This window comes from Panthera leo, chromosome E3, assembly GCF_018350215.1.
Source record: "Panthera leo isolate Ple1 chromosome E3, P.leo_Ple1_pat1.1, whole genome shotgun sequence".
Lineage (NCBI taxonomy): Eukaryota > Metazoa > Chordata > Mammalia > Carnivora > Felidae > Panthera > Panthera leo.
Genome location: NC_056694.1, coordinates 1,079,175 through 1,105,192, shown reverse-complemented (window position 1 = coordinate 1,105,192; position 26,018 = coordinate 1,079,175). Strand labels below are relative to the sequence as shown.

Here is a 26,018-nt window from a genome sequence, read left to right as displayed (position 1 = left end):
GGAGGGGGCGTGGCCGGCTCGAGGCCGTTGTCTGCGCTCGGGACTGGGTGGGGCGGGGCCTGCAGGGGGCGGGGCCGTGGCCCTTGGAGGCGGGCCTCGGGGGCGGGGTCTCGCCGGGGCAGGGGGCTGGGGGCGGGGCCGGCGGGGTGGGGCGGGGCCTGCCGGGGGCTGGCTCGGGCTGCACTCCCGCCGGTCGCGCGGCCGCGGCTCCTCTTCGTCTCCAGGCTCGGGGCCCGGGGCCGGGGCCGGGCTCGGGCGGCGGGTCGGAGCCGGGGGTCGGCGGCGAGGTCGGCGGTCCGGCCGGTCGGCGCGGGCGTCGGTCCGCGGCTCCGGGAGGCGCGGTTGGAGCCCCGAGCCGCCGGGGCGCGCGCGCTGCCCGCATGGCCGCCATCAAGGCGCTGCAGCAGTGGTGCCGGCAGCAGTGCGAGGGCTACCGCGACGTGAGCATCACCAACATGACCACGTCGTTCCGCGACGGCCTGGCCTTCTGCGCCATCCTGCACCGCCACCGGCCCGACCTCCTGTGAGTGCACCTCGGGCGGGGAAGCTGAGCCCCAGGCTGCTGGCGCCGGGGAGCGCGGGTGGGGGAGGGCGCGCGGAGCGGGGTCCTGCGGGCATGACCCGCCCGGTGGCCTCAGTTCGCCCGTCCACCAAGCGGAGCTGGGCCGGAGCCAGCCCTGCCGGCCGCCCCCGCTGACTTAGTCAGTCCGTGAGTCAGGCCGGCGTCCGGACTCCGGCCACAGCCACTCCTCCCCGCGCGTCTCCCTGGGAAAGGGCCGGCGGGGCTACCCTTCTGCGCCGCCTGAGAGCCCCGCCGCCCCAGGGACCACTCACCGCATCAGAGAGTGGGTTACTCGGAGCTTCAAGGGCGCTATGCCCTTGACCCTGCCCCAGCAGGTCCAGGCACCTTTGGGAATGCAGCCCAGGGGCGCCGTGGGGGAGGGGCCGACGCAGAGCTGGAAGCCCCAGACTTCCCCGGGTCTTGCCGGCAGGCCTGCCGGGGCACCTCAGGGTGACAGGGTATGAGATGGGGGCTGAGCTCCCATCCCCCGGAACCAAGGCACGTGGGCAGGGGAGAGGACTAGGGCGACTCCCCAGGGAGGGTCTTGGAGTGGTGGCTGGCACTTGTTGCTGGACCTTGTCCCCACCTGGGACCCACCCCACCAGTTATTCACTCAGCAAACGCTCCGGCTGGGCTGCTGGGACCTGGCTTGCTGGGACAGAGCTGTCCTCAGAAAGCCACCTGCCTCCTGGAAACAAATGTTTAAAAGCATTCTGAGAAGTCGTGGCTGGTTCCAGGGGTGGCTCGGGGTGCGCGTTTGCCAGGGAGGTCTCAGGGTTGCGAGGGGCCAGAGGCAGCTCCTCAGTGAGGCCTCTCTCTGTACAGATAGGGAAACTGAGGCCCAGAGACGAGACACCCTTGTTCAGGTCTCAGAGCACATCTGCAGAGCCAAGGCTGGCACTTGGGGCTCCTCCCCCTCACCCAGCTGTAACCTGTAGTCCCAGGCACTCTACCGGGAAGCTAGTCTTGAGAAAGAGGCCTGCACGTATTTCCTCCTCCTGCCCAAGGTTGTGAAAGACATTTGTGGAGCTTCATGGGGAGTCGCCCCATGTGGTACTTGGGCAGCAGTGTGTGCCCCCTGCCCAGGGATGTGCCTGGAGGCAGAAGACGTTGGGCAGTGAACACCCTAAGCTGAGCTTTGATGGGGAGGTGGGCTGGGGATAGGACCAGGAGAGGAGGTGGACAGGCCGAGCCCCCCCCCCCCCACCCCGGGTGCGGGCAGGTCCCTGGTGAGGCTGGCTGGGGACTGAGCCCAGGCAGCCTGGAGGTCCGCACAAGTCTGCAATTGTAGGGAAGTAAGGTACGGCCGTCTGCTGGCCGGGAGCCTTGGGACCACATCACAGGTATAACTGGAGAGTTGGGGCTTTTCGGAGCCCCTGGAGCTTCTGTCTGCTTCTAGCAGTGCTGGTTCGGAGGCCCGTGTGTGTGCGTATATGTGTGTGTGTGTGTGTGTGTGTGTGTGTGTGCGCGCGCACGCGCGCGCGGGGCACTTGAGCCTGTCCCAGCATGCACTGCCTGAGCATGAGCACAGGCTCGTGCACGTGGGTGTGTACCACGCTGGCACAGGCAGGCGTCATATAACTGTTCATTTAACCGTTAATGAGTTTCTCCTCTGTACCCTGCACTGCATACTGAATACGGTGGACTTGGCCCCTGCCTCAGGGAGCGGCATTGAGGGCGTCTGGTAATCTCAGTTACTGCTGCCTTGGTCAATGTCCATCTGTCCCCACTGGGCTTTTAGTTCCAGGAGGGTGGGACGTCTTTTTTGTTCCCTGCTTATCCTCAGCGCCTGGAACTGTATCTGGCACGACAGGTGTGTGGTGGGTATGAGCACAGAGTTGGTACAGACAGAGCTATTACGGTTGAGGGCTTGCACTTGGGACTCTGCAGATACAGTAAGAGTTTGGCAGGTGTCCTGGCAAGGTGGGGGCCCTGCAGGTCCCTGTGTGCAGGAGGGAGGGGAGGAGGCCGGGGGTGCAGGCAGGGGGGTAGCAGTAAAGAAGAGGTGCCGGGTGCCGCCCTCCCAGGGTCGCCTCCAGGGCCGGACTGGGGGCGACCCCCCACCCCCATGCTCCCCATCCTTCGGAGACCCTCCGGCGGCAGCTGACTTTGCCGCCAGGAAGTCCTTCCCTGCGCCTCATGTCCAGCCTTCCTGCTGCACAGAAGCTGCTTCCTCCCTGCGGCCTCCTCGGGAGCAGCTGTGAAGGAGCCGGGCGCCCAGCCAGACAGGTGGCGATTGTGCTACGCTGACGCTAAGTCCGCTTGTGCTTCTGCCTCCGCCCATGAGATCGTGCGGCCCTGCTCCGGGAGGCACGTGTGACCTGTGGTGGCCCCGCGGGGACACCAGGAGGCGAGCATGGGTTGGGGGGTGGGCCCACCCAGCGAGGCCCCACTGGGAGTTAGCCGGGCAGCACCAGCCCGGGCCCCTGGGGTCTCTCATATCGGCCTCAAGGAAGCCCGCTGCTCTGCCCTCGGGTCTGTTTCCCTGGCTATGCCGACCTCTGCCCAGCAGGCAGGTGAGCGCAGGAGCTGCCCGGGACAAACAGCCCCCTTCCCACTCGGGGCAGAAAACCTGTAAGGGCTGGGCTCCTGCCCCTTCTGGGCTGACCAGAGGGGGCTGAGGGCTTCAGGGGACAGGCAGGAGGCAGGGGTGGCAGCTCCCGCCAGGGAGGAGGGGCAGGAGCCCTTCCGGGCAGCAGGCACAGGGCTTCCGTGGGCTCCTCCTCCTGGGCCATCTGTAGGGGGAGCGGACAGACCAGGCCGGTGTGTCAACAAGACCGGTGGGGGCGGGGGGGGGGGGTTCCTGCTGCACACTCGCTGGGCCTCCCAGACCCTCAGGCCCATGGGGAGGGGTACCTGGTCTTTCTCCAGGTCCCTCCAGCCTGGGAGGCCGATGTTAGGTGTCAGGGCTGGGGCACAGCAGGGGCTGGGGGCTCTCCCCCTGGCCATGGCAGGGCTCCCTGAGAACCACATGCAGCCCGGAGTCAGGAGAGGCCCCCCACGCAGATGCTCGGAGACACCACTGTTTCTCTTCCTGGCCCGGAGCGGAGGGTGGGCTGGGCCCAGGCGGCCGGGCTGGCCTCTCCTCCCACGCCGGCCTCTTGGCCAGCAGAAAGCCTCCTGGGGACAGAGGCCTTCTGTTCCCCAGCCTGAGGGCCTGCTTCCCGGGCCCCCGCCACCGCCTTCCGGCCAGACTCTCCAGAATGGACACAGCAGGGGCTGCGGGCACCCTGTGACGCCCCACTCAGGCCACCGCAGAAGCCCCAGGGCTGACTCTCTCAGATGGGCCCTGCCCTGGGCCAAGGTTGGGGGTCAGGGTTTGCTCCAGCCTGGCAGTGAGGCTGAGGTGTCTCACTTGCCCACTAGGTGCAAGGAGGGCGGGGCCTGGGCCCTGCACCCACCCCAGACTTTCTCCCTGGGGCCTTGGTACCTCGTCACGTCCCATGTCTCCCCGGGCTGTGCACTCTACCGCAAGGTCGGTGTGCCCAGCGTCTCCCTCCCCACTGCCGTGTGGCTTCTGTCTTGTCTCTGTCCCTCTCCATCTCTGTGGAGACAGACGCATCTCTGAGATGTGTCTCCCCTCTTCCTGTCCGCTCCCCTTCCCACTGGGATTAATTCCAGATGTGCTGAGGGTGCCTGGAAAAGGCACCTTCCCAGCCCAGCGCCCACCCCCCACGTGGTTGCGTTTTGTTCCAGGAAATAAACAGCGTGAGGTCAGCTCTCCAGGAATTTGGAAGGGGGTACACATTCCCAAGGGCCCCAAAAGCCCGGGGGCCGGAGGCTGGCTGTCTCAGCAGTGTGAGGTCAACAGTGTTGGTCAGACGTGGCCAGGGGAGGGCCCGTGCCTCAGCTCTCTGGGCCACGCCAGGCCAGGCCAGGGCTGGACGCATGCTGGCACCTGGCACACGGCCGACAGGTCAGCGTTTACACGACGCCCACATAGACCCAATGGGTGCGTTCACTGGCTCACACTGAAAGAATAGACGCCTCAAAAGTCCCCTCGTTTGGCAAGCATTGGAAGAACTCATTCATCAGAGAGCATTTATAGTGCACCAGCTGTATGCAGGTACCTTGGAGTTTTACCAGAAAGAACCTGAATTCAAATTACAGGAGTTTGACTCAAACATGATCTAACTTGGGGAGTGCCCTGGGCCGCAGCCGCCTCGCCAAGGGCCAGCGAGGGCGAAGCTCGTGCATGCTGGTCCAACAAGGCCTTGCACACAGATTGGCCGCCTTCCGGAGGGTTGGCCAAAGCTGGGCTGTCTGTCTGTCAGGCCTGCCCTAGGAGGCTGAGTCAGGTGCCCGAGGGCAGCCTCCTCCTGAGGCTCTAGGCCTCTCCCCCTTGGCTGTGGACGGCCATTGTCTCCCCTTTGTGTGTGTCTGTGTCCTGATTTCCCTTTTTATAAGGACGCCAGCCATTTTGGATAGGGCCCACCCTCCTGACCTCATTTTAACTGGATTCTGTCTATAAAGAAGACCCTGCCTCCAAAGAAGGTCACATTTTGAGGTTCTGGGGATGAAGACTCCAACAGATCATTTTGGGTGGGGGGCACGGTTCAGCCCTTCTCAACAAGAGTCCTCCCCGCACCCCCCCCCCCCCCCATGGCGGAAAGCTGGTCACACCGGGCTTCCTGAGAGGGATGGGCGTGGTCTCTACTTGGCTCTCTCTGAAGGGGTTTGCAAGGCAGCTCAGTCCAGAGATTTCTGCCAGCGCGCCGGCCCCAGAGCTCCAGGCCAGGCAGCCTCAGGGACAAAGGCGATGCCGGCTGAACCCCATGCTGCGGGGGATGTGAGCTCATGGGGCCGCCAGCCAGAGGCAGAGAAGTGTCCACTCAGGGACCTGCAGGGTGCCTGCAGGGAGGGACCCCGGTGGGGTGTGTCAGGCAGGGAAAGTGTGTTCCAGCCTCCCAGAACAGCGTGAGCCAAGCTTGGGAGGCTGGGAGGGCAGGACCCTCCGTAGAGAGCTTGGTTCAGGAGGGGTGTGAAAGCCATGAGACTGGCCAGGGTGGTCCAGCCCCACTGTGGAGGCCTTGAGGGCCCAGGGAAGCGGCTGGGACAGGGTCCTGAGGGTGGTGGCCCTTGAACTTGAGTGGGAAGGCAATTCTTTCTGCAGCTTCAGACCCGCACCCCCTTGACCTGCTCAGCGGGGGCTGGCACCACTATTGTGGGCACCGGGACCTACCTGGAGTGCTGAGATGCTCACTCAGGGTCCGGGGGAACAGAGGGCCCCCACGACATCTGCCGGATGCAGCCACTGCAGCCCCCTGCCCAAGGCAGATGCAGGGGGCAGGGGACCTCCTTCTCCTGCATGTTTGGAGACAAAACAGAGCTTGTGACCCTGCCCTCCTGCCACAGGGGCATCTTGCTGAGACACGGCCGTTTGGGTCAGTGACCCGGGGCAGGTCTGGAAAAGAGATTGAACTTTCAAAGGGATGGGGTGGGGGAGGGTGGGAAGCCACTGAGATTGGAGGCCGGGGCCTGCCAAGAACCCCTTGGGGCGATGCATGGAGATGGGCCACTCCACGCGCCATGGACACTGGTGGGACAGACCCAGGGTGAAGCGCTCATGTGGCCTCGATGATGAAGCAGGAGGCTGCCATGCCCACCCCCTCTGGCCATGTCTATCTGGAGATAGAGCTGCCCGCCATCTTGTCCTTGCACAAAAGCACCCTCTGTGCTCACGGGGTGGTCTTAGCATCTGGAACACGTTACCTGGGAGGCGGTCCAAACGGAAACAGTGAGGTTTCCCCAAAGCCAGCCAGGGTGATGGACGTGGGGCTGGAGGCCGGCAGGGGGTCCTCCTAGGAGGGAGGTGGGCCAACGGCAGCCCCGTCCCGTCCCTGCCACGTGGCCCGGGGCCCTGGCCCTGCTCTGTTGGGACCCGCTGCAGCCGGGCCCCCCCAGCCTGTGGTCAGAAGCTGCTGTCCCCCTCTCAGATGGGCACCGTGGCCTGAGAGAGGAGAGGGCTCCCCCAGGGTCCGACGGTGCAGCCTGGCTGAGTTGGGATGCAGATTTCAGCCCGAGCCCTTCCCCACACCACAGGGCTTCCCGAACAATCCAGTGCACACTGAAGGGGCAGAACTGCCATTGAGGACCCCACAGACGGCAGAGAGGACAGACAGATGGGTATTTGAACGGCCCTCCCGGAAACGTCAGCCTGCATCCGGCTGAGCCCCTGCTGGGCCTGGCTGTGTTTTCTGCTCTGAGCGACCCTGCAGGGGTGCAGTGGGCTGAGATGTGCCCGTGTGGGTGTGGGCACCGAGTCCCGGGCCAGCCTGGCCCTGGTGCAGGGCTTGCCTGAGTGTCTGAATGTTGGCTTTGCTCTTGGCCTCTCCAGGAAGTCCCACTATCCAGGCTGGGCCAGCGAGCCCGTTCGTGGCTGCTGTGTGGCCTCACTCCTTCCCAGCTGCCGCTCCTGGCCTCGGTTTCCCTATTTCAGCAGGATCACCTCTGAACTGCTTTGGACACCTGTATTTTTGTCTTCCAGAAACTTTGATGCTCTCAGGAAGGAAAACATTTATGAGAACAACAAACTGGTGAGTGCCCCCTGTTCCTGACTCAAAGCTGGCTTGGTGGGCCTGCCCTGTGCCGGCACCCAGGTCCCGTGGACCACCCTCGGGCACCTCCGGGGGCAGCTGTGGTAGCTGCTGCCAGGGCAGATGAGCACATGGAGACCGGAGGCGCGCGGCCGAGTTCCGCAGCCGGTCCTGAGCCGGGTGACCCCAACCTCAGAAATAGCCTCCAGTCTGATGCCCAGGCCCTCCCGGCCCCCTTTTTCCTGCCGGGGAAGGAAGGGGTTGCGAGTAGCTGAGCGGGGTCCAGATGTGGCTCTGGGAGGATGGGGCCCTTGGCTTGGCCCTTCCCCACCCTGTGGGGACCAACCGCCCTGAGCTGGACTGTCAGACTGGCCGCCAGGGTCTCGAGCACACTGCCTGTGGCCGCTGTCTGCTGGCTGGCCAGGCCCTGCCCTGTCCTCGCCTCAGTTTCTTTGCTGCAGAATTAGCCCCATTATCTCGATGGGCTGACGCCCAGAGGGGCAGGCAGACGCACGCCCTGCGGCCGCGGGTCCAGAGCTGGCTTTCCAGCGGGGGGTGACGGACGGAGCCCTGCAGGTCAAAGCTGCGTGTCCCATGCGGTCCCTGCTCACTGGTGGACGATTTCAATTTAAGTTTAACTGAATTAAGAAGAAATAAGATGACAACTTTAATTTCTCGGTAGCACTGTCCACACTTCAAACATTCCCATTGGACAGCTTGAAAGAGAGCTGGTCCATCGTGACAGAAAGTTGTGCTGGTGCACCAGCGCGCGTGTGCGGGAGTGAACACGTGGGGACAACGGAGTGGAGGTGTATGCCGCCGTGGTCTTCATGAGCGGGGCAGGGCAGGCCTCTGCAGTGACAGTGGGCCCTGTGGACTCTTGGAGGAGGGGCGGGCCTGGTGGGGGTACTGCCAGGGGCCAGGGCTCTAGGCAGGAGGGCACCTGGCTAGGAGGAGTAAAGGGCGGGGGGGGGGGGGGGGGGGGGGGGCCAGAATGGGGGCGTGACCGGAACAGAGTGGGGGTGTGGCTGGAATGGAGGGGGCGTGTCCATAACAGTGTGGGGCGTGGCCAGAGCAGAGGGGTGTGGCCATAACGGAGTGGGGGCGTGACCAGAACAGAGTGGGGTGTGGCCGGAACATAGTGGGTGCTTGGCCAGAGCAGAGCAGGGTGCGGCCAGTAGGCCAGTAGAGTGGGGCCTGGCTGGAACAGAGTGGGGGTGTGGCTGGAACGGAGGGGGCGTGGCCAGAACAGTGTGGGGCGTGGCCAGAGCAGAGGGGTGTGGCCAGAACGGAGTGGGGGTGTGGCCGGAACATAGTGGGGTGTTAGGCTGGAACGGAGTGAGGGCGTGCCCAGGACGGTGAGGGCGTGACCAGAGCGGGAGGAGGGGGTGCGGCCGGAACAGGGTGGGGGCGTGGCCACAGCAGAGGGGGGTGTGGTGGGAAGAGTGGGGGTGTGGCTGGAAGACTGAGGGCGTGGCCCGAACCGAGAGGGGGTGTGGCCGGAGCAGGGCAAGGGAAGCACTTGGCTTCCTCCCTGGGGGCTGCTGTGCTGGCTGCGCTCGGGGTCTGCAGGGTCTATGTTGACAGTGGGGTGGGTGGTGAGAAGACGCTGGTGGCAGCAGGAGGAGTCAGATTTGGGGTGTATTTTGAAGGGGAGTCAAAGGAGATTGGAGGTCTTTGACCTGAGTGTGGAGGGACATCACCGCTGGGCGGGCTTAGGTCTGGGAGGGCTCAGGAGCCCCGTTTCGGACACCTAAAGACCCAGGTGTCACCCTCAGCCTTTGCAAGGGCGTCACAGCAGTTTAGGGGAAGGGTCCAGATGGGGACTTGAGGGTTGTCAGGTGAGGGATGGGCGTCTACAGGCAGGAGATGCCAGGCTGGCCAAGGCTGAGACCCACTCCCCAGCAACTTCAGTCCTGTGTGGTCGCACTATGATCCCCATTGTACAGACCGGTAAACTTGAGACTCACGGAGGTCATGTCTGAGCAGACCTTGAACTTCGAACCCAGAGCTTTCTGGGCCTGACGGGGTTTCTGGTCTCCTTCTGGGAGGAGCTTGGTGGCCTGGCTGAGAGGGAGGGGGGGATGTCTCCCAGCCCACCCATGCTGACTACTCCCACTCCCACCCAAGGCCTTCCGTGTGGCCGAGGAGCAGTTGGGCATCCCGGCCCTGCTGGACGCTGAGGACATGGTGGCCCTGAAGGTGCCCGACCGGCTGAGCATCCTGACCTACGTGTCACAGTACTACAACTACTTCCATGGACGCTCCCCTAGTGAGTCGGGGCTGGAGGCCTCCTCTGCCAGCTCAGCACCGGCCCCCAGCACTGCCCGGCGGGGGCGGGAAGCGGGAAGCCAGTCTGTTCTGGCACCCCTCTGGTGCCGCACATGTGGGGCCCCCCATGATCCCCATGCTTCCCCTCAGGGGAGCACGGCCCCCCATCGTGCTGCTGCAAGGGTTGAGCAAGGGTCCAGGTGTCCCCGGCCCCACACCCACTTGCCCACTGAACGCATGAACCCAGATCCTGCCTGTCCTTCCCCTCTGGGCCTCGCTTTGCCCATCTGCCCATCTGCTGTGAAGCCTATGCCCACAAATCTTGCCTCAGGCGGCTTGGCGGACCCCAGGGTGGGCTCCCGGGCCTGACTCCAGAGGCCCTCACCGCCCCCCCCCCAACCCCCCCCACATTTGGCCTGACAGACACCAAGCTAACCCTGGCCGGGTGGGTCCTCCGGGCAGGGTCATGGCCGGGCCCAAGGGAATTGATTCCAGCTGCTTTATGCACCCTGAAGCTCAGCTACTGCCCTCCCCCCACATTCCTCATCCAGCCTTAGAAATCCCCGGAACAACTCTGGGCACAGGACCAGCCCCGCCTTGATATTTCCACTTTGTGCAGAAACAGAAAAGTCCCATTTCTCCCGACCCAGATCAGGGCTCTCAGAGCCAGAGGGAGGGGCACGGGTGAGGCCAGGCCCCTGCTGGGAATGCGCACTTGTGGTTGCTGGGGCTGCCCCTCCCAGGCCCCCAGAACAGCAGGAGCTGCCCCTCCCGACACCCCCGGCTCCGGGCCCCGTGTTGGGCACTGGCATCTGCAGGGCACCCAGAGCCGGGGTGGGCCCAGATGACTTCAGAGCCTGACCCTCTGTGTCTTGTGCCAGTTGGGGGCATGGCCGGTATTAAGCGGCCCCCGTCGGGCTCCGACGAGGAACCGTCTGGGAAGAAGGCCCTGCCCCAGCTGGCCAGACCCTCACCCACCCCAGCCCAGGGCCGGCCACTGTCTCCAGCCAGCACAAAGCCCGCCACCCAGTGGAAGGATGGGAGCTCAGAGGGCCCCCTGCGGAGGACTGTAAGCACCCCGGCCCTGCCTTCCTTCTGGCTCTTGGGACTGAGTGTGGCCTCTCCACCCTGGGCACCTGGGATGGGGGACCCTTGGGTCCCTGGCACGGCCTTAGCTGCTGTTTATCAGGAACCCACCGGGATTGACTCCACGAGCTCCTTCAATCCTGTGTGGTCGGGATATGATCCCCGTTGTACAGATAGGTCAACTGAGGCCCAGGAAGGTCTAGGTCTGCTCTGAGCAGGGCTAGAAACTTGAACCCAGAACTTTCTGGTTCCTAAGCCGTTTCTGGCCTCCCAGGTGGGTCAGGAAAGAGCCCTGGGTGTGTCCTTCCTGCCTGTCCAGCGCTTTAGGGTGCCCCCACTTTCAGAGGTGGGGACGGAGGACGAGTGACATGCTGTGGTTGGGCGCCCCCTGCTGTCCAAGGGACTGGAGCAGCCGGCGGCTGCAGCCTTAAGATTGCTGGGGGGGGGGGGGGGGGGGGGGGGGGGGGCGGGCGGAGCAGCAGGAGGGCCCGAATCTGTCTCCTGTTCCCCCAGATCCTCGAGGTCAGGCCCCAAAGCCCCTCTCCTTGGGCCGGGCTGCAGACCCTGCACTTGGGAGTCCAGCCGGCCTGGGCATGGGCCATCCTGGCTGCGCCTGGCAGGCAGCTATCCTCGGGGCCTCAGCCCTCTGGTCCAAGCAGCGGGATCTTCTTGCCGCGGATGAGGCAGCTGTCGGGAGGGAGGGCTGGGGCACGCGACCTACGCTGGCCTGGGCCAGGGGCTCAGACATGTCAGCTGCCCCCTCCGCCCCCGCCCCCCCCCCCAAGGGCCAGGCCTCGGCGGGCAGCTCCATCAGCAGCACCTGTGGCGTCTGTGGCAAACACGTGCACCTCGTGCAACGACACATGGCTGACGGGAGGCTCTACCACCGGAACTGCTTCAGGTAGGGCCTGTGCACGTGCACGTGTGTACACGCGCACATTTGTGAGCACGCGTGTGTGCCGGGCCGCGTGTGCGCGTGTACATTTGTGCACGTTTGCACGCGTGTGTGCGACTGCACCTGTGCGTGAACGTACATACGTGCACGTTTGTGAGCCCCTGTGTGCTGACAGGCACAGATGCCTCCTGGGTTTCTGAGCCCCCAGCAGGATCCTCGCGGAGTCTGCGACTCAGAACGGTCGCTGTGCGTGAGGAGGGGTGTCCGCTGGACGAGCAGACGCCGGGCTCCATGAGCGTGCGCTCCCGGCAGAGTGTGTGATGGAGAAGTGCACGCCGGCCCGGAGCCTGCTCACGGGTCCTCCTCTGCCCTGCACCAGGTGTAAGCAGTGCTCCAACACGCTGCACTCGGGGGCCTACAGGGCCACCGCCGAGCCCGGCGTCTTCGTGTGTCCCAGCCACCACCCCGAAGCCACCTCTGCAAGCCCCACGTTGCAGCGCTTGGCCCCCCGACAGCCCAGGGCTGTCGCCTCGGACTCCAAGCCGCCCAGAGCCCCATGGAAGGCCCAAGAAGCAAATGGGCACAGAGACACGGGGACAAAGGCCAGGCCGGCGGCCTGGGAGCCTGTGGTGGGCAACTCAACTCCCAAAGGTGTCGCCCCCACTACGACTGAGCCTCGGGCCACCGCCTCCTCCCACGTCCACGCAGGGAGCCCAGCCGGGTCCTCGGCGGGGCCGCCGGGTGGCAAAGCCAACGTGCCCGTGGCCAACAGTTCCCCGAGAGGGTGGTCGTCGCCAGGACAGGACAGGGCAGCAGTCGGCCCCCACCCTGCCGCGACCCCAAGTGCCCCGGACTCTCGCCCAGCCACGCCGCAAGGCCGGGTGACCCCCCAAGGGGCAGCCCCCCAGACCAAACTCAGGTTGGGCCCAGTGTCTCCGGTCCCGGCAGACACCCCGGACTGGACCCCATCGGCCTCCAGGACACAGCAGGCCCGGGAGAGTTTCTTCCAGACGCCCGCAGCTGCCCCCAGCCCAGCTGGCAGGGCCCCAGCTCCCGCGGATGTGCCTTCTGGGGACGGCGGCAGGGAACAGGCACTGAGCTTCCTGCAGAAGACCCTGCCGGGGCTCAGGGACACCGGCGCTCAGGAGCCTGGCAGGTGGGTGGGGGCAGGGGCGGGGGCAGCCAAGGAGGGTTCCAGGCCTGGCCTGGCTGTAGGACTGACTGTGGGGCTGTGTTCCCCAGCCTCAGTTTCCTCAGCTGGGAAATGGGGAAAATGAGATGGGACCCAAAGTGCCTGGTGGTCGGCAGGAGGGGGGCGTGCCGGACACACTCTTGGGGGCCGCCACCTGGCACATCCTGAGCCCCACCTGAGGACCCCCGATGGGGAGCCAGAGGCCGTGAGTGCTCGTGAGTGGTCCCGGTGTCGAGTCTGGCCTCGGCGGAGCTCAGCCCCCCCGCCCGTGTCGCACACCGGACACAGCAGCCTCTGACGGGTCAGACGGTCCCTGCGGTAGTTTCCCGAGGCTGCTGGGACACACACCACACGCTGGGGGCTAAAGCAACACAAAACCGTTCTCTCCCAGTTCCTGAGGCCCGAAGGCTGAACTCCAGGTGGCCTTCCGAGTAGATCTGAATTTGGGGGGGGTGCCACTCACCACACGACGGTGGCCTAGTGAGTGAGGGGATCGCGTGCCAGGCTGGCTGCTACCGCTGTGCCCGCCGCCTTGCGCTGACCCTTGTTTTGGGGGGAGCATTCTGGCCCCTCTGGATCAGCTGGGGGTGCCCAGGGAGGGTGAGCCTGCCCCCCTGCTGCAGGCCGGGGGATGTCCGAGCACCTGGGGGCCAAGGCTGCTTGGCCGTGTGAGGGCTCTGCGTGGGGGACCCCCTCCTCCTGGCTGCCCTGGGCCCAGAGAGCAGCAGGGAGAGAAAGTGGCTTCAGAGGGAGAACAGGGCACAGAGCAGCGGCCCTGGCTGGAGGAGGCGCCCAGCTTGCCGCCCTGGGCCCTGCTCGGTGCCCGCAGCCCTGCTCCCTGCACGCAGGTGTGCCCCAGGGGATGCAGGGCCGCCCAGTGACAGGCAGCCCTGTGGAGGCCTCGAGCGTGTTGCTGAGGGTGGGGCTAGGCAGGCCCGGCTGGTCCACGGCTCTGGGCAGGGTGCCCACAGTGAGCCCCAGGTGCCTCTAGGCAGGTAGATGGAAGGGGGGGCCTCGGGGGGCTATCCCACGCCCCACGAGGGGTGTGTTTTGGGGTATTTTAATCTCAGCCGATGCCGAAATTAAACAGGAAGGTAAAATCAGGTGCCGCTATACAGCTGTGTCAGAAGTGGGTGCCCTTGGCCTGTCCCTCGGAGGGGCTATCTCCCTCAGGAGGGTGGGCATTAGGAACCAGCTGCCAGGGGAGGCTGAGGGGCTTCTGCCTGGGAGGCATGGTTGGAAGGGCTCCTGGATCCACCTGTACCTGATGCCTCCTCTCTCACCTGTAGGCCCTCCCCAGTCACCTCCCCTGCTCTGAAATCCTATACCAGAACGGAAGGGCCACGAGCAAGTCCAGCGGCCAAGCTGTCACCGCTGGCATCTCCCCAAGCCCTTAATCCCCCTGCGAGGACTGAGCCACCAGCCCCCCTAAGCAGAGGCACCACCTCGCAGGCTTCCCCGCCACCCCAGAGCTCGCCTGTATCCTCGGGGGCTGGCAAGGCGGGTGCTGGCTCCAGGCTGAAGCCGGAGGTCCCACTGGCAAAGGGTAAGAGCTCCCCCGATGTGGGCTGGGGTGGGGGAGCCCGGGTCTGCCACTGCGCTCCCCGGAGATCTGCCGGCTTCTGGCCTGGCGCCCAGGCTCCCGCTCCGTGTCCCCGTCGCTCACGCCGCTCCACAGCGGCCGCCGGCCCTCGCTCTCTCCCGGGTCCGCCTCACTCCAGGTTAGCGGTGGCAGACGCCCCTCGGCGTGGCGCGGCCAGACGGCCACCGCTCACCCGCCCCGCCGTCCCAGCCCGACAGCGCCGTGTCCCCAGTGACGGTGTGGGCGGGCAGGCAGCTACCGTGCTCCTGCTCTGCCCCGGCCACGGGGTCACCGCCTCCCACGAGGCTCTACATCCACGGTTCCCGAGTATGTCTTTCCTTCCTGCCCTGTTCCGACGATGGTGCCCTGTGCTCTGAGGGTCCCGGGGCCCCCTGGACACGGGGCCCCGCCTGGAGCCCGGAGCCCCCTTGGACCGCATCTCGTTTCATGGCCTCACCTTCCTGGGCTGCTCCTCACGCTTTTTTGCGGAAATACAGAGGTGGCTCTCTTCCGGGCGCCTGGACGTCTCTTAGTGCTGCGCAGTGAGCCGGGCTCAGAGAGCACCCCGCGCAGAGGGTTTTGCCAAGCTCGCTCCTTTGGCTGAGCCCCCATCATGAAAGCCACTCCGTTCTGAGCCAAGGGGGCCTGCCGACGGGCTATCATGGCTTAGCCACACGCCCGGCAGACGCACAGCTCACTCGGCATCCGCGGGCCTCACCTGGCCACACCCTCACCCATTTGGAAGCAGGGGAAGTTGAGGCTCAGAGAGGGGAGCGATTCCCCTGAGCACACACAGCACAGGTGGTCAGGCTTGAAGTCCTGAGCCCGATTCCCAGCCGGACTCCTTCCCGTGGGCCGAGCTGCTCTGTGTCCACCTGAGAGGGGACGGCTGCAGGCAGGTGGAGGCGGGGAGATCCAGCCTTTCCCAGCAGACCCCCCCTTACCCGGAACACCCCCCCCCCCCCCCCGCCCATGACCTGTGTCCCTGCCCTCACCTAGGCCCCAGTGCCAGCCCCCAGGAAGGCCAGGAGGACGGGCCGGCAGGATGGAGGGCCCGCCTGAAGCCTGTGGAGAAGAAAAACCCTGCTGAGAGGTGAGGGGTGGGTGGGGCCTGAGCGGTGGCCTGTCGCCCAGGGCTAGCACCGGGCCTGGCACACGTCAGCAGACGCCTGCAGGTAAATGACGGCACATGGACCGACTGAGGCACCCGTGGGAGGGGTCTGTGCACAGCCGCCCGGACCTCTCTCCCGTAGCAGAAGCCAGTTTGCAGCAGCCCGAGCGAGGTGGGGGCCGTCACACCGGCCTGCATTCCCTTCATGTAGCTGGAAGGTTGGGAGGGTGGGCAGGGGGATGACAGCCCTGGTGGGTGCCCACCAGGCCTGAGCCCGGAGCGGGGAAGGGGCTCGGTTAGGACGGGGAAGGGAGAGGCTGCCGCAGCCTTCCTTGAGCGAGGCCACGGGTACCCTGGCTAGACAGTCACACGCGCCCACCCCGGGGGCCGGACGCGCCGGTCCAGGGTCACCGTGCAGAGTGGTCGCCCCCCCGCGTAGTACGATGCCCAAGGGCAGGCAGCACACTTGGGGACCTGCCCCAGGGCGGGTGTCTGGGTTCCGGGGCGCATCAGCTGAGCACGTGCTTCCACCCACAGAGCTGGGTGCGTGTGTGAACACGCACCTGTGTTCTGGGGGTTCACAGCCGGTCGGGTGCGTGTGCTTGGAGCTGTGCCGTGGGCTCCTTCCTGGCCTCCAGCGTGGGGGTGTGGGGGACGGCCCGTGCCCCCCTTGGCTGACCCCCTGCCCTCTGTCTAGGCGTCCGGAGTCGAAGGAGCCACGGGTCCTGGGAGAGCCTAGGGCGGGCGAGGCACCCGGGAAGGTCCCTGGGAGCTCTGCGGGGCACGTCCACACCCCCCCGGCCCCTCTTGGGCCTGAGAGGACACGGGGCGCAGCGAGCCCTGGGCCCGGCCTCTCAGGTAATACCGGGCGGGGACCCGGCCCCGGGGTGCCCGAGGAGCTGGTGTGGGGGTGGCGGCCTAGGCGTGCCTTTACGCTTGCACACGTGTAAGCGTGGCTGTTCCCGCACACTCAGCTGCCCCTGGATCCACATCCAGCCCCCACACTTCTTCCTGTGTGACCTTGAGCGGGTCTCCAGTCCCCTGGGCTCATCTGCCCCTGTGCTGTCGAGGGTACAGACCTCCCTCCCTGTGTGGACGTGGGCACGGGGCTGTGAGGACTGACCCCATGTTGGCCTGTGGGGCCCCGGGTTGGGGAAGCGGCAGGGGGGAGGGCGACGAACCTGCTGGCTCGACACGTGACCCTGTCCCCTGCCCTCGGGCAGCCGCATCCCCCTCCCTGTCCCCGGCCCCGACCCCAACCCAAACCCACCGCAGGAAGCTGGCTGTCCCTGCCAGCCTGGACGTTTCTGGAGACTGGCTTTGTCCTGAGCCCCGGGAGCAGGAAGCCGCAGCCGGGAGCTGGAAGAAGGAGAAAGAGAAGCCCCCTGCTCAGGACGCACCAGGTCAGCCCCGAGACACCGGCCCCCATGCTATCTGGGATGCAGAGGAAGGGGCTCATCTGAGGAGGGAGCGTCTGGTGGGGTTTGCAGGGTGACGAGCCCACGGGGCCCAGGACGGAGGGAAGGCAGCAGCCTGGGGCACACCTGCAGCTCTGAGCAATGCAGGCGGGAGGGGCGGCCGGGAGCCTACGGGACCTGGGACCCAGCCCCCAGCACTTCCCTGCCATCGCCCACCGGACAGAGGCCCCGGCTCCTCCCGGCACCCTACTGGCCTGGCGATGATGGGGCGTTCGCTCTCGGCAGCTCGCCGGATGGGGTGTCCGGCTGCTGACCCGGGGGCGGGTGGGGACCGAGGTCGGGCGCGGTGCACTTCTCACGGCCTGCTGGGTGGGGCGGGGGCATCCCGGGCAGGCGGGATCTGGGTCGCGTTGGGCCTGGCGCCCCCAGGTCCAGGAAGGAGACTTGTCTTGCCCTCTCCAGGGAGGCCCGTGAGCTCGGCCGGCGCCCCCACCCTACCTGGCAAGGCAGTGACCAGCGCCAGCAAGGTGAGTGGGCCAGGGTGCAGGTGGGTAAGGTGCACGGCCCGGCCTCTCCGACCGCCCCTCAGCACCCCTCTGTCCCCAGCTGCACCCTGACTACGTGCCCGAGGAGATCCAGAGACAGATGCAGAACATTGCCAGGCAGCTGGACGCCCTGGAACTCAAGGGCGTGGAGCTGGAGAAGCGCCTGCGTGCGGCCGAGGGGGGTGAGCCACGTGCACGCCGCCCCGGGCCGGGCCAGCCCCCTCCCGCGTGCCCGGCCTGACCCGTCCCTGCCCCCCTCCCCAGATGCCTCGGAGGACGCGCTCATGGTCGACTGGTTCCAGCTCATTCACGATAAGCAGCTGCTGCTGAGGCAGGAGTCGGAGCTGATGTACAAGTGAGGGGTCCTTGCCCGAAGGGCCCTCCCCGACGTGGCCGCCGCCTCCGGGTGCAGGCTGGGCTCAGGCCGCGGGGCGGCCGGCCAGGCGGGGCGGGCCTCACGCCTGTGTCCCCTCGGCAGGGCCAAGGACCAGCGCCTGGCAGAGCAGCAGCTGGACCTGGAGGGGGAGCTCCGTCGGCTGATGGCCAAGCCCGGTGCGTCCCGCCCACCACCGGGAGCCCGGCCCGCCAGGGGTGGCGCTCAGTCCTGGCCGCGGGCACGGACGTGGCATTCCCAGGCCCCTCCAGCGGGCTGCCTGGGTGGCCACCCCTTGGGGAGGCTCATGGGTTGTGGTTATGGCACACATTCTGGAGCCCGGGGTCGAGTCTGTGCTCCCCCACGCCTGGCTGTGTGTCCTTGGCCGGGGCACTCGACCCCTCCGTGCTTGCAAAGTGGGGACACCAGCCTCCACCTCCCTCAGCCGCAGCGACTAAGTGAGCTAATATGTAGGCGCACACAGCCCAGACTAGCGTGGCCTGTCGGTTTCGTGGATGGCGTGGCCGAGGGCCCGGGGCAGGGGCTCGGGTCCCGGCGGTCCCGACTCTGCCTTTCCTTGCCGTGGGATGGGGCAGGCAGCGCCAGGTCTCTGATCCGGTCGTTCTTCCACTCATCCCTCCACTCGTCCACCCGTCCACCCATCCATCCACTCATCTGTCCATCCATCCATCCGTCGTCGACTCACTGGTCCGTCCATCCATCCGTCCATCCGGCACTGCCAGGAGTTCACTGCAGAAGGGCAGGCTCTGTCCAGTTGCTCCCAAGACCCTCCCCCCACCTCCAGTGGAGGAGCCTGACCCTGAGGAGTGGGGACAGTGTGTCCCTGAGCAGGTTGGGACGGCAGGGCTGCCGCTGAAGGCAGGCTGTCCCTGCAGAGAGTCTGAAGTCCTCCCAGGACCGCCAGCGGGAGCAGGATCTGCTAAGCCAGTACGTGAATACGGTGGATGACCGCAGCAGCATTGTGGACGTCCTGGAGGAGGACCGGCTCAGGTGAGGGCGGGGTCTTGGGGCCCAGGTGATGGGCGCCAGAGCCCTGGCTCCTCCGTGCCGGGTCTGGACTGGCCACCTCATGCTCGGAACCTCCCCCCCGCCCCATCGGCAGGAAGGTCCAAGACCCCGCCGTGTGCGTCCCGCAGGCGGGGGCGCTGAGCCCAAAGGCAGACCCAGCCTAGGCAGCCCGACTCAGAGGTTCTCCCCGACAAAGCCCCTCGAGCCCCGTGTTCCCCGACCCTCGGGGGTCAGCGCCTGCTGACGGAGTTTCGCAAGGACGGAAACGTTCTATGCCGCGACTGGCTCACCGTGGCAGCCACAGGTGGCTACTGGGCACTTGCAGTGTGACCCGTGCAACAGAGGAGAGAAATTTACACTTTTTTTTTACTAAATACACACAGCCACCTGTGTCTCCTGGTGCTGCGCTGGGCCGCCAGCTTCGTGACCACCCCGACGGGGCGTTTCTGTCCCCATGTGTAAATGAGGGGCCTGCCGAGGCCACGCAGAGTCAGTGGCCGAGGTTCTTAAGACGCGTCCCTCTCTGAGCTTGCCCCCAGGTCCTCCTAGGGCCCGTCTGTCCCCATGGCACGGACGAGGGTCTGGACCCAGAGAGGGTCGGCCGAGGGGGCGGGGAGAGCAGCTGATGCAGGTGTCAGGTGGGCTCAAGGCTCGGGCATGAGTCCGACAGAGGCCCGCCGCCCTCACTGCCACACCGCCCCCGTTTCAGAGAGCAAGAGGAGGACGAGGTGCTTCAGAACATGATCCAGAATCTGGGTAACTGTGGGAGCGGTAGGAGCCGGGCCTCCCGTGGGGTGGGTGCCAGGCCCCATCTGGCAGATGCGGCCTGAGGACAGAAAGGCTCACCCCAAGGGAGCAAGCTTCCCATCGCTCAGAGGAGCCCCAACCGGCAGCTCCTGATCCTGTGGTCGGGGCGAGGGGCGTGGCCGGTGCCGGGGGGGGGGGGGGGGGGGCCTCTAAAGGCCGGCGCGTAGGTGGTTCCCACGAGGGAGGGCGGAGGGGCTGGCTTCCTACAGGCTCCGGGGGCCCGGGGAGGGCTCTGGTGGGTGGGAGGGAAGGGCGTTCTCGGCAGGGGCAGTGTCCTCAGTGTCGTCCCCCCCCCCCAGACCTCCACAGAAGCAGCGGGGACCAGAGGAAGAACCCCAAGTTCCGCTTGTCCAGGATCTGGTCCCTGAAGGGCAGAAGCAAAACCCCTGAGTGAGCTGCCTGGCGGGGACACAGGACCCTCGCCCTTGACCCGGACAGGGCCGGCACCGTGGGGGTGGGGACCTGGGCCACCCTGTCTGTGGGGTCTGAGCGGTCTCAATAAAGAAACTGACCACGTGGCCTGGCTCCCTCTCCTGTGCGCCACGGGCTCCCGGGCGGCCTGGAGGTCGTGGCCGGCATCCAGTTCTGTGCCAGCGTGGACGTGTCTGTGGCCTTGAGCAGGCGCTGACCCTCCCTGGGCTGGCCTGGACCCTCAGAGATGGGCATTTAAGCTGCTTCCTGGCCCGGCTCCAGGGACAGTTGCCGGGCACAGAGCGAGTCTGTGCCAGCTTCACTCAGGTGCGGGCCCCACGCACGATCTCCAAAGCTCGAGATCTGTGACCTTGGCCTTTAGGGCGGAGGTGAGCTATGCCCTGGGCTGGAAGCATCATTGCCCCAGGCCCTGGTGTCCAGCAGGGAGTGGGGCTCACCGCCTTTCCCGACCTCTGGCGGAGAGAGGGCGTGGCCAAGGCAGAGAAGGCTGAAGGGGCGCGGGTTCCCGGCAGCTCACCCAGAGCCCCTGCCCAGCACTGCCCACACCCGGGGGACCCAGGCCTCAGTGTCCCCTTTTGTGTGGGGAGCTGGCGTGTGTCTGTGCTGTCCCCAGCCACGGTGGGAGCCCGCTGCGGTGGTCCTCGTGGACCCTCAGCAGTGCCACAGCACCAACACTCCCCAGCCTGGTGGCAGACGGGGTCGAGACCCCATGCGTCCCAGGCAGGACAGAGCGGGGAGACCCTGCTGAGTAGGCCGGGGCCCCACGGGGCTCCCACTGCATCCTGTTGCCTTTACGGGGTGCTGGAGGGTCTCAGCCGGGGACTCTTGGGACCTGAGGTCAGGCTGTGACATGGGACAGGGAGGGTGGCTGCCTGGCACAGACACGATGCAGAGACGCTCAGCTCTGTGGCCGTGGACCAGAGCCCCGCCCCCTCTGAGCCTCTGACCACCTACAGCTGGGCTGCACGCGGGCTGTGAGGACCAACGGGGCCATGGGGGTGCTTCTGGACACCTGGGCCGGCGGCAGTGTGGCCTCTTCACCACCAGGGGGAGGCAGAGGGCCAGCCAGCGGGGACGGGGCAGCGGAGACCCGGGGAAGCTGTGTTTTACAGACAAGGAAACAGGCTCAGAGAGGCCATGCGACCCGCCTGAAGCTACACAGCGTTAGGTGGGGCCTGGGCCTGGAGCCTGGGACCCTCCCCCGAGGCTCAGGGAGCCCCTGGCGGGCTGGGGCGCGTGTGGAGTCTTTGAGACGGGGGTGGGCAAGGATTCCAAGGACGGCATGCCGTCCCCAGCCAGGACAGCCCGGGAAGGGGGGGCGGGGGAGACAGCTGGGGACACGCGCCTCAGGCGTCCCCGCAGGGTGAGGGTGTGCCCCTCCCCACGGCTGCTCCCTGGGGTGCCGGCCAGGCACAGGCTGGTGCTCGGCAACAGAGCCCTGCTGGTGGTCGGGCCTCATGCTCCCTGCCGGGGCCGGTGCCTGCAGACCCCGTGGACACTGTGATGGCAGGACACGCATGCACGTGACCTTGGGGACACAGGGCTACCAGGTCCTGCAGTGTCCATTCAGCCAGCGGGCAGAGCAGGAGGGGAGCCCCTGGGACGGCCACCCCTGGGTGGAGGTGGGGCCTGGCTTCACCAGGCCCCGCCCCAACTTGGGGGACCCGCCCAGACCCCACCCCCTGCCTAGAAGTTTCCGGAAGGCACAGCTAATGAGCCAGACGCAAGCCCACGTCTGCTGTGTGGTTCCAAGGCTGCGCTGTCTGCATACAGGAGGCGCTCAATACGTGTCTGGGCCTTTCTCTCCCCACATGGGGCCCAGAAAGACCAGTGTTCCCATCAGTAGACCTGGGGAGGGGGATGTCTTCGTGGGGGGGCTCTTAAAGGCGGGCCGTTCCCGGGCTCCTGACATTCAGCGCACACACATCGTCAAAGCCTCTGAGGCCTTGTGGGTCCAAGGCTCGTGGCCCCAACTAACTGAAGGACGTTCAGGGCAGAAACCCATGGACTGAAGGCTGGCAGAGTACAAATCTGGGGGATCTCAGGGAGGGGAGTGGGCCGGTGTGGGGTGCGGGGCGGGGCTCCTGCATGCCCCGCCCACCCGGGAAGGCGGGGCTTGGGCTGGCCTCCCACTTCCCCTCCCCGGCTCGCTCTGTTCACAGGGCTCCAAGCAGACACAGCACAGGGCCTTTGCACTGGCTGGTGCCTCTGTCTGGAACCCCATCCCCCACAAGGCTGGCTCCTTATTTTTCAGGTGTCTGCTTAGCCGTGCCCTCCTCAGAGAGGTCTCCCGAGCCCCCTGGCTCTCTGCCGGCCACCCCAGCAGGTTTTCTCACTTGGAGGTCACCTTCTGGACTTAGGTATTGGTTTTGTGTTCTCTAAGACGGACATTCCCCGAGTCAGGGAGCTCGTCTGTCCCTGGCACTGCTGTGTCCCCAGCACCCAGAACATGGTAGGAGTGCAGCAAATGTTTGTTGAGTGAAACCCGTGTCCCAAGCGGGGACATTGGACCAGCCAGGAGCCTTTGCAGGCCTCGGTTTTCTCTCCTGCGCACATGGGTAGCAACGGTACCGGCCCAGGAGGGAGGCCCTGCCTGAGCCCGGGGCGCGGTCACAGACGCCCCACCCGGGCCTGGGGGAACCTGTGCTTCCCCGGGGCAGAGTGCCCACCAGGGGTCCCCAGGGAAATGGAGGGGTGCAGGAATCTGGGGGTGCAAGGTCTCTGGGGGGATTTTCTGGGGCGTCGCAGAGCTGAAGGCCTAGTGTCCCAGACCCAGAGAGGGAGCCCGGACCCATCCCCGGCCTCGGCCCCCTCCCCACGTAGGGGTCTGCACAGCGCTCAGGGGACCGGAGGCCCAGGGATGCCAGAGAGGGGCTCACTGCGGCAACCCCGTCCCACACAGCCCCCTGCCAGGAGTGGAGGCTTCATATACAGCTCTAAATAACGGTGGAGGCTACACCTCACCCCTGTAATCTCCACTGACTAGACCCAACCCTCCTCCCCCAGCCCCTGCCCTGGGTGGCCCCCCTGGATGGGGGTCTCCGTCTGTGATGGGTGAGGCTGCCTTGGCCCTTCCCGTGGACGGTATCTCAGCCCCTGTGACCCCCTCCCATTCTGGAGAAGGGGATCAAGGCCCAGAGAGGGGAAGGGCCTTCTCAGGTCACAGGGCAGGGACAGAGGCTGGAGGGAGACGGGGCAGCAGGGCTGTCCTTGGGGGGGCAGGGCTAGCGGGCTGGGGTCATTGGGGCCACCTGGGGAGCAGACCTCCACAGAAATGGGGGAGCGTTAGGCGGCATTCCGTCATTTTGACAAGAGGGGAAACCGAGTCACGGAGGAGTGCCCGGGGTCACATGTCAGGCATGGTGGGCCCTGGATTTTGGTGCCCTTGGCCTTGATCTGGGAGGATGCAGGTGCAGCGACCCTGTCTGGCGGGGCCTGGGCGGGAGCCGCTCTCACCCCGCAAATGACATCTCTGTGTGGACTTCGTGTCCACCCCGTGTCTCTGGGGTCCCGAGAAGAAAGGGCAGCCCATGTGCTGCCTCCTGGGTCTGAGCCGGGTCCTCCCCACCCACTCACATCCCTCCTGGCCCCCCAACCCCAGGGCCAGCTGCCCCTCCGTGTGTCCGCAGAGAAGGTCCTGCTGACCCAGCAGCCGGCCTCGCTGGAGCCTCTGGGCCCAGAGGCAAGAACAGAGCCCATGGCTCCCTCCCTCCCCCTGCGCCTTGGTCCTGCCCTGGGAGGGCCTCCCGCATGTGCCTCGATTCCTGCCTGGGACTGTGCGTACTGCCGGTCGGGGTGGGGGGCTCATCAAGCCCCCAAAACGGGTTTCAGGGCAGCCTGGAGCCCGGGGTGCCCAGAACACTTTGTGGGCCATACTTGTAAACTTGGGTCATGTCCCCAGGGCCCAGCAGCTCGTAACCCACGGGCAGGGCTGCGGCCGGAGGACTGGGGTCTCAGCCCCTCCTCCCACCCACCGTGCCACAGACCTCGCACCCTGCCTCGTGGAGGCTGGGACCTCCCTCCCTCTGAGGCTGCTTTGGCTCCCATTCGCCCGCCAAGCCTCTAGAGCTCCGGCTGTTGGGGCCCTCCTGCCCCGGGCCCCCCTCCCCTGCCCCCCCTGGGGCCCTGCCATTGTGCCGGTCCACCTGGGGGTCTCCTCCTAGCCCTCCCACCCCAAGGCCGGGGTTTCAGAGTCTGCACTCACGAGGTCTCCCAGGTGGGCCGGAAACGCTGATGAAGACGGATGGCGCGAATGTGGCCCATTACGTTGTTAATAAAGAATATCACACACACACCTTAATCTGCAGCCAGCCTGACACTTTACAAAGTACATTAGGATGTAATCCAATTGAAGCCGCAATATCGAGAACATCTTATCTTATCACAAATTGAAATTATATCATATTCCTCTTTCCTTAAATTAAAAAGCTAAAACCTTTCCGTTTGTTCTCACACGGTTGTGTAAAACTTAATCAGTGGTTTTAACAACATTATATTTCCATATGGGCCGTTTCTATTCTCATTTCTTTATGAGGGAGAACTTTCTAGAAAGGGGTGATTGCATCAGTGGGTGGGGGCTGGTGCCTGGCGTGGCGGCTGGGGTCAGGGGTGGGGCTCTGGAGGGACAGGGCCGGCCTTTGCGTTTGTGTCACAGGAGACAGGGACGATGGGTTTGGGGTTCCGCGTGTCCTGGGGCTGTGGAACACAGCGCCAGCTTGGGCGCTTCAGACAAGCGAGACTGACCCTCTGCCAGCTCCAAGGCCAGAGGTCCGAACTCAAGGTGTCAGGGCCGCGCTCCCTCCCAGGGCTCCAGGGGAGGGTCCTTCCCGCCTCGTCCAGCTCCTGGTGGCCGCCAGCAATCCTGGGCGATCCTGGGCCAGTGGCCGCGTCACCCCAACCTCTGCCTCCGTGGCCACGTGGCCTCCTCCCTGCGTGTGTGTCCGTGTTCCCTCTTCTGTGAGGACACTAGTCCCTGGACTGCGGCCCTCCCTGCCCCAGCGTGACCTCGACTTAACCATCATGTCTGCAGAGTCCCTCCTTCCAAGTAAGGTCAGGTTCGTGGGTCCCAGGGTCAGGACTCAGAACGTTCCTGGGCTCCAGGGTCAGGACGTAGGAGGCTTGTGGGTTTTGGGATCAGGACTCAGAACGTTTGCGGGTCCCAGGGTCAGGACAAGGGAGGTTCATGGGTCCCAGGGCCAGGATGAGGGAGGTTCGCGGGTCCCAGGGTCAGGACTAGTATGTTCGAGGGTCCCAAGGTCAGGACTCGTATGTTCGAGGGCCCCAAGGTCAGGACTCAGAACGTTCGCGGTTCCCAGGGCCAGGACGTGGGAGGTTCATGGGTCCCAGGGTCAGGACTAGTATGTTGGCAGGTCCCAAGGTCAGGACTCAAACGTTCGCAGGTCCCAGGGTCAGGATGAGGGAGGTTCGCGGGTCCCAGGGTCAGGACTAGTATGTTCGAGGGTCCCAAGGTCAGGACTCAGAACGTTCGCCGGTCCCAGGGCCAGGACGTGGGAGGTTCGCGGGTCCCAGGATCAGGACTAGTATGTTTGAGGGTCCCGAGGTCAGGAGTCAGAACATTCACAGGTCCCAGGGCCAGTATGCGGGAGGTTCGCTGGTCCCAGGGTCAGGACTAGTATGTTCGCGGGTCCCAAGGTCAGGACTCAGAACGTTCGCCGGTCCCAGGGCCAGGACGTGGGAGGTTCGCGGGTCCCAGGATCAGGACTAGTATGTTTGAGGGTCCCAAGGTCAGGACTCAGAACGTTCGCTGGTCCCAGGGCCAGAACGAGGGAGGTTCGCTGGTCCCAGGGTCAGGACTAGTATGTTCGCGGGTCCCAAGGTCAATACGCGGGAAGTTTGCGGGTCCCAGGGCCAGGAAGCAAGAGTTTCGCGGGTCCCAGGGCCAGGACTAGTATGTTCGCAGGTCCCAAGGTCAATACGCGGGAAGTTTGCGGGTCCCAGGGCCAGGAAGCAAGAGTTTCGCGGGTCCCAGGGTCAGGACTAGTACGTTTATAGGTCCTACAGTCAGGACTCAGAACGTTCGCAGGTCGCAGGGCCAGGACGCAGGAGGTTCGCGGGTCCCAGGGTCAGGACTAGTATGTTCGCGGGTCCCAAGGTCAATACGCGGGAAGTTTGTGGGTCCCAGGGCCAGGAAGCAAGAGTTTCGCGGGTCCCAGGGCCAG

At 65.7% G+C, this 26,018-nt stretch overlaps 1 protein-coding gene across 3 annotated transcripts; it reads left to right on the top strand.

Moving 5' to 3' along the window:
* The first annotated feature begins 275 nt into the window (after positions 1-275).
* MICALL2 (MICAL like 2) lies at positions 276-19,944 on the top strand. 3 transcript variants are annotated; one of them, XM_042921673.1, is made up of 17 exons: positions 276-523; positions 7,050-7,098; positions 9,229-9,370; positions 10,251-10,438; positions 11,241-11,356; positions 11,730-12,506; positions 13,832-14,088; positions 15,124-15,217; positions 15,933-16,093; positions 16,459-16,638; positions 17,116-17,180; positions 17,260-17,380; positions 17,463-17,553; positions 17,677-17,750; positions 18,468-18,582; positions 19,310-19,356; positions 19,707-19,944. In XM_042921673.1, the coding sequence occupies exons 1-17, from the start codon at positions 381-383 to the stop codon at positions 19,799-19,801; spliced, it is 2,715 nt and encodes a 904-aa protein (XP_042777607.1). In that variant the 5' UTR covers positions 276-380; the 3' UTR covers positions 19,802-19,944. The 3 variants fall into 3 exon arrangements, with proteins under 3 accessions (XP_042777607.1, XP_042777608.1, XP_042777609.1); XM_042921674.1 differs by lacking the exons at positions 9,229-9,370; positions 10,251-10,438; XM_042921675.1 differs by lacking the exons at positions 276-523; positions 7,050-7,098; positions 10,251-10,438 and having other exon boundaries at positions 9,257-9,370.
* Positions 19,945-26,018: the final 6,074 nt, after the last annotated feature.